The sequence below is a fragment of the Hyperolius riggenbachi genome, chromosome 1 (genome assembly GCF_040937935.1).
Source record: "Hyperolius riggenbachi isolate aHypRig1 chromosome 1, aHypRig1.pri, whole genome shotgun sequence".
In the NCBI taxonomy this organism is placed as follows: domain Eukaryota; kingdom Metazoa; phylum Chordata; class Amphibia; order Anura; family Hyperoliidae; genus Hyperolius; species Hyperolius riggenbachi.
The window spans coordinates 480,167,619-480,181,433 of record NC_090646.1 but is presented as its reverse complement, the minus strand read 5'-3'; the positions used below and the strand labels follow the sequence as shown (position 1 = coordinate 480,181,433).

Here is a 13,815-nt window from a genome sequence, read left to right as displayed (position 1 = left end):
GTATGTTTGTTTAGGCTGAAGTTCCCCTGGACAGCTGGACTAAAAAAAAAAATGTTGCTTACTGATGTCACACTGCACTGACCTGCCGTTACCACCATTTACGCTGCTCTCCCCTTACTGTGGCTTCCTTGCTCTGCAGAGCTCCCTGAGCTGGTCAGGAGCCAATTTCATTGCCTCCTGACCCTGTCATCAATGTGTACCAATGTGATTTGCTCACAGTGATCATGGGGTCAGGAGCCAATGAAAACGGCTCCTGACTGGCTCAGGGAGCTCTGCCACACATACCAATGGCAAGGCGGCTGCAGCGGCGCGAGCGGCATGATCGGCAGTAGCGTGCGGTGGGGAGAATTGAAATCTTCGCCCTGGCAGAGATAACTGGTGCCAAACAGGGCATAGATTTCAATCAGCGCAGTCTGGATGCAGTTAAATAACCAGTACACTCCCCATTCTCAAAAGAATCGCACATCTGCTGGCACTGTGGAGTAAAGAACATTGACTGCTGGCACTGTGGAGTAGCTGCTGGCACTGCTTTCTGGCATTCTGAGAGGGAGTGGCGTGCAAGCGTTGGCACGTCACCACTGCCTGAAGTTTGCATTATGGGCAGCGGCTAAGTCAAAGTGGTCTGCGGCGGTTGTAGTCTGCACGCACAGGCATTAGTGGGAGCAGGCACAGGCCTTGGGTGGCGGCCCGGCTGTGGTCTGCGCGCGCATAATTACATCCTTTGGTACTTATGATTTGGCTCCAGTACAATCTGGGTTACACACCTGGAACAAGCATGCAGCCAGTGAAATTAGAACATCTAATTTCCTTTTTTGTTTTGTGATTCAGTAAGTTTTAGAGGCACAAAGTCAGATGAACCAACAAGCAGCATGGTTTAGAAAAATAAAACTAAAAAAAAGTTCAAGGAAATCTGAAATATTTTCACTTATCAGCCCCCTGCAGCCACCCTGTGCCCACTCCGTCTTGGAACGATCCTCCGGTTTTGGTATTGTCGACTTGTGTTCAATGCCCACTGCGCCTGCACAGCCCTGGCCGCGCGTGTTTTCGTCCACACTCCCGTTCCCGTAGTATCCTGCGCATGCGCAGTATGAGAAGATCTCTGCTGCGCCTGCGCAGGATGCTTCTGGCTGCGAGAGCATGAACAAGGACGTGCGCTGCCAGGGTCGCGCAGGTGCAGTGGGCATCGACTGCCGGAACCGTAAGTGAGTCCCGCTGGTGAACTGGATGATCCTTCAATACCGGCGCGGGCAAAGGGTGGCTGCAGAAGCCCCAGGTAAGTGAAACTTAAAAAAATATATATTTCATGTTCCCTTTAAGCAATAAGCTCCATGGACTGCTTACATTTGTCATTATTATACACATAGTCCACGAGGCAGGCATCGCCAGTGGTATAAAAATGCTCTGGAAGAGCTATACTTATTGACTTGATGTCATTTTAATGATGATTCAATAAAAGAGCATTTTTATACCACTGGTGGTGCCTGCCTCGTGGACCACTTGTTATTCGGCCACAAGGTACTGTGAGCCAAGACTTGAGCACGCTGAAGTCTTGCTACATGGGTGTTTCTCCAATCTGGTGACGACTGTCATTATTATACACATAATATAAATGTTGCACAGTAGCAGGGAGATTTCGAGATTGGACCCAAAGCTTTATATTCACACAATGTCCGTGGGCTTCTTCCTGTGTGCTGCCACTCTAACCTGTTGAGCATTGTGTTGTCTCCCTAATTTTAACATCAATGAATGAAACCGTTACTTTTTTTGATTTTTCAGCTGCAACCCACCCGATGCAACGAATTATATGGAGAGAAGCCTGTTTCAGTTTGGGGCTGCCAACAATCAGGACAATAGATTGTGCAGGTGAATAACTGTATATTACTATCAAACAGATGCAAGTTCCTGGACTGTCTTGACTAAAGAGTCCAGCGTACATGAGGATTTCTGATGTGTAGAAAGAAATATAAATAAAGAGCAGACAACTTATTGTTCTAGCCGCTCTATAACGTCCTTCAGCTCGAGAACTCAGATCTCCATTACCATTTCTGTCCGACTTGTGAGTGTGACTTATGAGAGACTTGATGATCAGTCCATTGGCAATGGCAACCAGGGTTAATGGCACAGAACAGCTGATGATCACATACATGAAACTGAGATCAGGAGACATGTCCACCATAGTCTGATTACTTGTTATAGTGAAGTCTTGGTTACTCAGGTAAGTAGTCCAGATGGCAGGAAGACACATGGCCACTGACACAATAGTGGTAGCCATTAATAGCTGGGAAGTAAGTCGGGAAAGAGCATGCTTGAGCCGTATTGCAAATGGGTGTGTAAATATGACAATCTGGAAATAATAATTGATGGACAGGCATGCTGTAAACCAAAAGCTGACATATATAGAGATATTCAGAATGACTGAGAATAGAATGTTCACCTCTTTAATAAAGTAGACATTACTGGCAAGGAAGTTTAAGAAGTCATTGGTAAGCATTATGAACTGAAAAATCACATTAGATATTGCCATTGCTACCAGGATGAGGTCTGAAGAGCTGAGAGCCTTACCCTTTACTTTGTCTAGGATGTTCATTGCAATGATGATGGAATTGGTGAAAGACCCCATCAATGTACTGATGCTCAGTACAGTCATAGAAAACAAAAGAAATACAGGCAGCATCAGAGATGATCCGATGTTTGGCACCTAGTCAATGCTGTTCTATAGAGGAAAGATAGAGAAATGAGATGTGGACTACTTTAAATTGATGGAATGTACTGTATGTTGTTGCAATATTTTACATTACCCACATACAGTATTTTTTATCATCATCGTGTATTTGAGGACGTTTTACTGAGGTTGGAGATCACAGGGGAATCAGTGGCGTAGCTGGGGGGGGGGGCAAGAGGGGTAGTCTATCCCTGGGCGCAGCGTCTGGGGGCTTGTTACATATCTAAAGTGCACCTGAAGCCGTTCTGGCTTCAGGTACCTTGAAGGTTAGCTATGTGCTTTAAGGCCCAGCGCAATCCGCTTGAAACTTTGCGTGCGATCAGCATAGCACCGCTGATTTCAGTACCAAACGCTATCTGCTTAACGCGCAAAGAGCCGTAATTATCACATGAAAAGCGCGCTTATCGCATGAAGCGCAACGCCGTATGCATGATAAAAATTAACACGTGATCGCTAAACTTTTCACACGCAACACACGCGCACAATGGTTTGCGCGCAAAAAGCTTTAACACGTAATAACTTTGTTATCACGCTTTAGTGAATCGAGCTCCTGCTACATGTTTGTTCAGGGTCTATGGCTATAAGTATTAGAGGCAGAGGAGCAGCAGGACAGCCAGGCAGCTGGTATTGCTTAAAAGGAAATAAATATGGCAGCCTCCATATCCCTCTCACTTCAGTTGTCTTTTAAGGACTGACTTTATGCCTGCAAGAAGCTGGTGTTAATTGTTACCGCACATCCTAGCAGAATTTTTAATTAAGCATTTATTTTTCATGTTTTTCATGGGGTCTGTTAACATGTGAATACCAGCTCAATGGCAAAGCATATACAATTGCATAGGTCAGATTTTTCAGACCCGTTCCACAAACCCATTACCAACAACCCATTTGTTGGTAGGTTCCATACTAACACTTGGCTTTATATTGACAAGGGCCCTTATTATTTTATTTACTTGTATTTATAAGTTTTCTAAAAGATCAGTTTTAATTGTCTGTTTAAAATAACTTTTCAGTACTCTGCAATAGAAAAAGAACCAAATAGTACCGTATTTTTCAGATTATAAGGCGCTCCGGGCTATAAGATGTACCTAGGTTTAGAGGTAAAAAATTGTGGGGGTGTGGGGGGAATAGTAAAGACCTGGTACATCTATAGTGCAGGGGCATTTTATGTACCTTTCCCCCCAAGCAGTATCTAAGTTACATTGCCCAGCTTAACTACTCTAACCTCTGCTTCCCTACCAGTTAAACTACACTGCAATACACACTGCACTGCACTACACAACCCCTGCTGCCTCCACCAGTTACACTGCACTGCACTACACTACACTAACCCCTGCTGCCCCCACCAGTTACACTGCGCTACACTAACTCCTGCTGCCCCACAAGTTACACTGCATTGCACTACACCAATCCCTGCTGCCCCACCAGTTACACTGCATTGCACTAAACTACACTAACTCCTGTTGCCCCCACGTTACACTGCAGTACACTACACTAACCACTGCTGCCCCCACCAGTTACACTGCACTACAATACACTAACCACTGCTTCCCCACCAGCTACACTACAATACACACTACACTACACTATTACTACACTACACTGCTACTTCAGTACTTTAGCTCTTACTGCATCTTTCCGCCACGCTCCTTTACGGCTCTCTTCGGTCTTGCTTCTTTCCGCATTCCTCTCCTCTTCTCTGCCGTCTGAAGCTTCCGATATATACAGTACACTGCAGCTGCCTGCCACTATATGTACACGCTCTGGTCCTCCTACCTGGTGAGCTTCCTACTTCCTCACTGGGTGACCCCAATGGGTAGAGCAGCGCGGCAGCTGGATGTGGTAAGTGCTTCCATGCGCACCCTGCACCACTTTTCAACCATATAATCTCTCTCTCTCTCTCTCTATATATATATATATATATATATATATATATATATATATATATATATATATATATATATATATATTCCAAAAAATATGGTAGGTGAAAAGTACTGTACTGAGTATTTTCCTGCTTGCTGGTAACTTAAAGGGCATTTTGGTTGCTGGTATTGCTGGTAACTTAAAGGGCATTGGTAAGGGGAAAACTTAGAAGAAAAAGTGAATTGATTAAGGGTCAACATGTGAAAATATCATCAAAGAGAAAAAGCAAGAGAAAAAGTTACCGTCATTTAATCCGGGCCTAGATCTGCAAACCGACCCTAATGTGCTTTTACCCATGCTTCCTAAAAATCACTTTAAGTAAACATCAAAAAAAGGATACAGATAAAAAATAAACATGTTTATACATAAATAATGGCATAAAGAGACATGTTCAGATTATTGGCACATTGATTTACCACACTTCCAAGTCATATGATAAGTCATATAATAAGGTGAAAGAATACATCTGTAGTAAGGAAACAGAGATATGACAGTCCACAAATCATTCAGAATAGACAGTAATGTTGTCTGTGTTACTGTAGATAGGATTTCCCTTAGTTTCTTGTCTTGGTGACACCATAGACTACAAGTTAATTCTAATGTGAGTTCATGGTGTCATAATTAAAGGAAGGGAGGGAAAAAAGCTTAGCTTAGCATACCTGAAGTGAAGATAAACTTACCACATGAATAATTGTATCTGTAGAATGAATGCTAATCTGTATTTTCCTGGGGTCTCTCATTCTTATTTTCATTTTAAGAGCTGAAATCTAAACATGCATACAATTACACATGCACTATGGTGGGCGACACTGCGGGGAAACAGGCCAATATACACACACACCTCCTTCAGCAACAGTCAAGCAGTGCATACTTGGGGAGGGTGACAGCACAGAGCACTGTGGGGCAGCTTATTGTGGATGGGAGAAGGAGGGGAGCTATGCTCTCTGCCATTGTTGTTAAATACCCTGCAGGTCTTTTATGAAAAACTGCCAGTCTCTGTCTTCCATCTTCAAAGACAGGGCCAAATGGATGAAGATCTTAGCAGCCATGTTCTGGTGTACGATTAGTGACGTCATTGCCAAATAAGAGCATGTCCTTATTTGCTTTATTATGACAATGATAGAACCCTGGCTCATGTATAAATATGAGTGAAGGGAAATCTTGCGCTTCTGGCCACCGGGGATGTGCGGGCAAGCAGATTATGGTTTCACACAGTTGGCAGCTCCTTCATGCCCAGCTGAAAGGCATTCCTGTGTAAAAACAGAAAAAATGGGAAAGCGGAGGAGCGCTCCATAGTGTAAAATCAGATTTATTGAGATAAAATGCGCATAAAACAATTGCACTTACTAGAAAGCAGATGCATACAAGCATATCAGATGAGGGCGAAACACTTTTCCTGGGACCCTGGGGCGCCGCCTTCTACGTCCTTCGTAGCCTGCAGAGGTCGTGGTCCGGATGGAAGGGACAGGGGGTGGATAGCCCAGGCAACTTTTGCGTGCTGGCAGCGTCACGCAACATACAGTACATTCGGTGACGCTGCCAGCACGCAAAAGTTCCCTGGGCTATCCACCCCCGTCCCATCCGGACCACGACCTCCGCAGGCCACGGAGGACGTAGAAGGCGGCACCCCAGGGTCCCAGGAAAAGGGTTTCACCCTCATCTGATATGCTTGTATGCATCTGCTTTCTAGTAAGTGCAATTGTTTTATGCGCATTTTATCTCAATAAATCTGTTTTTACACTATGGAGCGCTTCTCCGCTTTCCCATTTTTTCATGTATAAATATATCTTGGCATATATTTATAATGGTACTTATACTGATATTCTACTAACCCCCATAGTAGACGATTTCTAATTATACCAACATTCTACTGTCTGTACCCTAGTTCTCACACAAACTCTACCCTATCTATGCCTAACAGTAACCACCCCTCACCTGCCCGTAACACTAACCACCCCGCACCTACTCATTACACTAACCACCCTCCAGATACAACTGTTCAACCCCCGCCGCAGGCAGCATTTTAATTAAAAAGCCAAGTTTGGCTACAGAGTAGCCAAACTCTTTAACTACTGCTCCCAGTGAACAGCTATATAGCTGCTTACAATCTCACGGCCACTGCTGTTGCAAAACTCTACTGCCGCTAGAGGTGCTTGCAATTTTTTTTAGCCAAATTTTCGCCTACAGCCCCCTATGGCAGCACCAACATTTCTCCAGTGTTTCTCACACCAAAACAGTTGGTTTTGCTCCACACAATGACAGCAGTCAGTGAAATTCTGGTTTTCATGCAAAGCTTGGAATCCCGATATGCAGTACAATCACAACAGGTTTCTGCCTCTAACAGTCTTAGCAATAACTATCTAGCACTTCACTGTAACGTGTTGTGTTTTAGGAGTCGCGCCATACAATATTTTATACATGTGTAGTGAAAAATGTAATGTAATGTAAAACTCCTTATTTCTGCCACTGTAATTTGTAGTTGAGTGATGAACAACATTGAAAATGCTTGGTTGGATGGGAAATTAGCACATACTGTGGGCAAAAGTAGCAAGAACATGCCAAGCAAAGTGTTGGAATATAACATAGACAAAGACAAAACAAATAACATTTATATTGCGCTTTTCTCCTTGCGGACTCAACATACAAAGCCCTTCACAAGTTGTCCCCTCCATATATCTCTTCACTAATTTCTAGATAGTGTCCCGGCTCCTTTGCTCCTCCCAAGAAATTCTCCTGGCCTCTAAATTGATCAACTCCTCTCATGCTCGCATCCAGGACTTTACACGAGCTTCACCCCTCATCTGGAACTCTCTTCCACAGCCTGTACGTCATGCTCCAAACCTGGACATCTTCAAACGCACTCTTAAAACACACCTTTTCAGCTTATAACATTTTTTAGCCCCTGTTTACTTATGTGTTCACAATGTAATCAGAGGCAAAAGCTCACTGCCCTTTAGATTGTAAGCTCGCAAGGGCAGGGTCATCCTCCTAATGTTTACTGCTTTTGTTGCAATATTTGTACTGCTTGAGACTCTGCTGTACATTTTTTGGTTGTACCCATGTTCCCCGTGTCGTCTTATTGTGCTTTGTAAAGCGCTGCGCAATATATTGGCGCTATATAAAAAAATAATAATAAACAGTCCGCTGGCACTTTATGACAAGACTTGAGACACTGTCTATTGTTTATCTCCCATCCAGGGTTAGCACTATGGAATATTGCCTCTCTATTTGTCCAAGTTGCAGTCTGTCTTTCATTCTTTCATAAGGGCTCATTCACACTATGGGCTTGATTTACAAAGCAGAGCTAATGCATAGCACGGCAGTGTTACCCATTTAGAATGCAATGTGACACATACGAAGGTTCACGCGCATAAAGATTTACGTGCGCCCAGTTAGCGCACGCACATATCCGCGTGCTAACCTTTACGTGCGCAAACTTTTGCGCGCATCATATTATGTGCTATGCATTAGCACTGCTTTGTGAATCAAGCCCCATGCCAGTTGCAATGAGTTTTGACTCACTGCACGTAGTTTGGGTTTTCCAAGGGAACATGATAGTTCATAGACTTTCATTTTATCATTCACACTACAACAGTGAGTTGCTGTGTAGTGCATTTTAACTCGTAGGGAGTTAAAACTTGTGGAAATGCACAGCAGCTCACAAATCCATTCACACTTTTTTTGTTTCTTTGTTTGTTTTTTTATTTATGCATTTCAACTCACTGACTAGTGTGAATGAGCCCTAAGGACTTATTTTCTAACATGTTCTAGAGAGAAATGGCTATATGCAAAGCATAGCAACCCATAGCAACCTTCTCTCCAACTAGTCCACAATAATGCCTCTTGTACATCGTCTTATCTTTTGGGAGACACCTATGTCATTTCACATAAAAAAAATTACTTGCTGGTTGAATAAAAGTAACTATAAGTCAACATTTGCCAGGGGTATGAATAATTATGGTGAGAGATAGAGAGACTGTATATAGATATATACACACGCACCTTCTACCTTCTAGTATGAATTTATCACGCTGTTTTAGCAGCATTTTGCACGCCTCATTTTCACACCTCGCTTCCTCACAGCTGCCCCTTGGGATGAGCCAGGCAGAGCCGGTATTCCATATAATGGGAGGCAGTTAACATGCCAGTTATATTTTGGTATTTTGGAAGAAAGCCACATAAGCTCTGGGAAACATACAGATCCCATGCAGGTAGTGTCCCCAGTGGGAGCTGAACTGCAGACAAGTCACTGGAAGTCACAACGTTAAAAGATATTTGAGTGTGTTGGTGTGATAGGGATAGTTAACCCCACTGCAAGCCATACTGAGATCTGCAATCCTGAGAGTCCTGACACAATGCATGTGCTGTGCACTCCCTCCTCTCCTCCAGCACATAGTAAAAAGCCATGCATAAACATTTATGGATCTCTATGCAATAGTTTCTACCAACGCATTATTAATATTGTCTGTTTATACAGCACTCACATCTTCTGCAGCACTTTGCAAAGTGAATAATACAGTCCATTTCATTATATGTCCCTCAGAGGATCTCATAATCCAATCCCTACAGTGGTCATTCATAGTCCTATGTTCCTATTGCAGTAAAATGTCAAATTTTTGAGATGAACCAATTAACCTGTCTGTATCGTTTCGAGCTGTGAGAGGAAACTGGAGTGCCTGAAGGAAACCCGCACTAAACTGGGAGAACATATAAACTCCATGTTGATAGTGTCCTGTACCATATTTGAATCGGGACCCTATCAACATGAATGTGTTTGTACTTTGCATATTAAATATATAATTCTACATCGCCCTTGAAGTTGATGCTGAATACTGTCTATTACTATTTCTACAAAAATAAATTAAAATAATAATACTGATATCCAGTATTTATAAACACCTCTACTTACTAAGAGTCAAGAGTAATATAAAATGAGATGGTAGTTTTAGCTGTGGGCTATAATTCTTTGCTATGCTTTCCCTATACTCACCCTCTCTATACCATCACTGACCATTAGATCTACACTTGTTCTTTTCTGCTAGGGAAGGCCTTTATATAGAAGTGAGGCCGCTCTAATTGATAGTTGCTTCTTGGTCTAATTAAAGACTTTAGTGTCTTCATAATTCCCATATCTCCTGTAAATGATAGCTTGTTACGGTAATTGCAGGTGCTGTGACTGACCATTTTTCAGTAGCTCTTAGGAGCAATTACTGTAGTGCACTACTACGTAAGCAAATAATGACACGAAAGTGAAGTTGTGGAACATCACACCCATTGCTTAGTAAGATGTTTAATCCTAATAAAAAATAAAAAGTTATCTAGCACTTAGCCCAGAATTCATTACTGATTCTATACTAGTCAGTCATAACCCTTTAAAGGGAAGGTTCAGGGACGCCTTGAAAAAAATAAAAATCCATATCCACTTACCTGGGGCTTCCTCCAGCCCGTGGCAGGCAGGAGGTGCCCTCGCCGCCGCTCCAGAGGCTTCCGGTCGTCTTCGGTGGCCGACCCGACCTGGTCAGGCCGGCTGCCAGGTCGGGCTCTTCTGTGCTCCAAGGAAGGGCTCTTCTGCGTCTCACGCGGGCGCGCTGACGTCATCGGACGTCCTCCGGGCTGTACTGCGCAGGCGCAGTAGTTATGCGTCTGCGCAGTACAGCCCGGCGGACGTCCGATGACGTCAGCGCGCCCGCGTGGGACGCAGAAGAGCCCGTCCTTGGAGCGCAGAAAAACCCGACCTGGCAGCCGGCCTGGCCAGGTCGGGTCGGCCACCGAAGACGACCGGGAGCCTCTGGAGCGGCGGCGAGGGCACCTCCTGCCTGCCACGGGCTGGAGGAAGCCCCAGGTAAGTGGATATGGATTTTTATTTTTTTCAAGGCGTCCCTGAACCTTCCCTTTAAAGTGGGCCAAACATATTAGGCTTGATTCCCTAAACCGTGATAACTCAAATATCACACCTTATCAAAGATATCACACCTTATCAAAATGAACACGCCTTATCAGAGTAGCATAACAAGTGCTACGAATCCGCAGGGGCTCAGGTCAGGACGAGTGCCATTGCCAATTAGCAGGCCTAAGTTCGTAGTGCTCGCTCTGATAACGTGTGTTAACTTTGATAAGGTGTGATATCTTTGATAAGGTGTGATATCTTTTTATAAGGTGTGATATCTTTTCATAAGGTGTGATCTTTGATAAAGTGTGATATTTGAGTTATCACGGTTTAGTGAATCAAGCCACTTGTGTGAAAGAGCACTTATGCAGACAGACATCCGAGCATAACAAGATATGGGACCTGATTCACACGCGCTAATATGCGCGCAAACATTTGCACGCACAAAGTTTAGCGATGCGCGGTGCGGGCGAAATGTCGCACCATCCACGTGCAAAATAGCCTGATAAGCGTACTTTGCACGCGGACGGTGCAACGTTTCGCACGCACCAAATAGCGTGTGATCAGTAACAGCTTTGCCCGTGCAAACTACTTAGCACCCTAGCCCTCCTGGCGGTTTGCAAAAAAATCGCCAGGGGGCAGCAAATCTTTTTTTTTAAATTTTTTTTTTTTTTTTTCATGTAGCGAGACAAAGTCTCGCTACATGATAGCCGCTGCTCAGCGGCATCCCCCCAGCCCCTCCGATCGCCGCCGGCGATCGGAGATCCGGAGATCCCGTTCAAAGAACGGGATCTCCTGGAGGGCTTCCCCCGTCGCCATGGCGACGGGCGGGATGACGTCACCGACGTCATCGACGTCGTGACGTCAGAGGGGACTCCGATCTGCCCCATAGCGCTGCCTGGCACTGATTGGCCAGGCAGCGCACGGGGTCTGGGGGGGGGGGGGGCGGCCGCGGCGAGAGGAATTGCGGCGGATCGGCGGGTAGCGGCGGCGATCGGGCACTGCACGCAGCTAGCAAAGTGCTAGCTGCGTGCAGCAAAAAAAAAATTATGCAAATCGGCCCAGCGGGGCCTGAGCGGTGCCTTCCGGCGGCATAGCCCGAACTCAGTTCGGGCTTACCGCCAGGAAGGCTAGTTTGCACGTGCAAAGCTTTTAGGCGTGCTAATTGCATTGATAGCAGTGAATCAAGCCCATGGAGTGTGAGTTGCTCCAAAGGCCACATAAACTGAGGATAACAGTGAATCATAATGAAGTCTCAGTAGTCTCAATGGATTAGGGGCTTGATTCACAAAACCGTGATAACTCTCATCACGGTCGCACTAGCGTTATAGCGTGCGCAACATTTTTCACGCAAAAAACGTTACGCACATTATAGAGTGTGCAAAACGCTAACGCGACCGTGATAAGAGTAATCACGGCTTTGTGAATCAAGCCCTAGGTCTTGGCTGACACACATTTCTTGCTTTGGTCAAGCATAGGCCTCTAAATGATCTCCCTACAAAAGCTGCTAAGTCAATGATAACTTTATTCACAGGCACATCACTAACTCAGTATAAAGTATTTTTACTTTTGACCTCTGTAAAAGCAAAAATAACATTTTAAATAACAAGAAAAAAGGGCAAAATCAATGAAGCTTTTGCACACTTTCATGCAAATACTACCACAGTCACCCAAGTGTTCAGGAACTACTAATATGCCTACAGCTAATTTATAAGCAGATGTTTTAGTTTGCAAAAAACTGCATCATTTTGCTAAGTCATAAACGCCAGAAATATACATACAAGTAGTGCCAATGGAGTACTGAAAGGCAGCAGCAGTTGGAGGAGGAGGTGGGCCCGAGATGGAGTGTGGGTCAACAAGAACAGTACCAGAGTGTGGCGTCAGCCATCTACCTAACCACATTCTACAGGAAAAAATGTGAAGAATTCTCTGCCATCTTCAACGAAGTGGCTGCTCCCATACAGCGGCGTACCTACCATAAGGCTGCATGTGCTCACAGCACCGTATGGAACCATGGCTAGGAGTGCCGCTGTGGTGCTCAGCCCCTGTGTTCTTCCATCTGGGACCTTTTTTCATAGTTTGGGCAACCTTTGGAAACATAGCAGCATGCAGTGCATGGGACTGTACTGAATGTGACCCTTTCCTCTTTTCAGATTTTAGTGGCTTCTTTTAACAGCATGTCCCTGCCAAACAGCACTAGTGATGTCTGCAGTACTGGAGATAGGCCTTCCTGCCATTTCTCCTCTCCTACCAGGCTCTCCTATGCATCCCCACTTTCATTTGTCCTCCTATTCTGACTGTCCTCAGAGGAGCTCACAATTTAGCCCTAGCATAGTCATAGTCTAATGTCCTACCATATTATTATTGTGTATTTATATAGCACTGACATCTTCTGCAGCACTGTATAGAGTACAGAGTTTCATAATGGTTAGCTCTGTCCACATCCTGATGACTTCTTTTCCCCAAAAATCCCACACAATATGCAGCGATATGCTCGCCCCCAACCCAACAACCCTCCCATCAAAAAAATTGTTTGTTTTTTGTTTTTGTTGGGGGTGTCTGTAAATAATCAGAACCGGGTGTCAAATTCTCTAGGTATGCCGCTGCTCCGATGCCAACACTATACCAACAACATCAGTTGCCCCTAGGATTTTGCATGTGCCTATTACCATACAACCATGGCGAGTCTTTGAGACTCTGAGTGAGGAATATATTGGTGTCTCTACTACCTGTGACCTGGATCCTGGCCCAACTGGTCCCTTAATGCGTAATCTGATCAGACTAACACAACTCTACACAAAATAACTCCGTGTTCCTTGCAAAGTGGGCTATACCCAAAGGCAGTAAAGAAAGCAATCATAAAACCCCTACTGAAGAAACCATCACTGGATCCTGATTCTGTAACCAAATACAGACCTGTGGCGAACTTACCCTTCTTGTCAAAAGTTATCGAGAAGGCAGTTGCCAGCCAGCAAGAAGCCAGGCTTTCAGATAACAACATATTTGATACCTTTGAGTCAGGATTCAGGAAAAACACAGCACTGAAATGGCATTAGTTCAAGTAATAGTTGCTCTATTTACAGCAAGAGACAAGGGTGAGTGCTCAGCTCTGAATCTTCTTGACTTGTCTCCAGCTTTTGATATCGTGGATCATGAAATATTAATCCAGCAATTTAAGAAATACTGCGGCCAAATAGGTGCCTGGGCACCTACTCTAAGCCAGTGCCATTTGCTTATGGAGTCCCACAGGGTTGTGTGCAATCACCATTACTTTTTGCAATCT

General features: G+C 44.5%; 1 protein-coding gene across 1 annotated transcript; it reads right to left on the bottom strand.

The window, feature by feature from the left end:
• Positions 1-1,699: 1,699 nt before the first annotated feature.
• LOC137529583 (taste receptor type 2 member 40-like) lies at positions 1,700-2,674 on the bottom strand. The gene has a single exon (XM_068251242.1). The coding sequence runs from the start codon at positions 2,672-2,674 to the stop codon at positions 1,700-1,702; it is 975 nt and encodes a 324-aa protein (XP_068107343.1).
• Between the last annotated feature and the right edge of the window lie 11,141 nt (positions 2,675-13,815).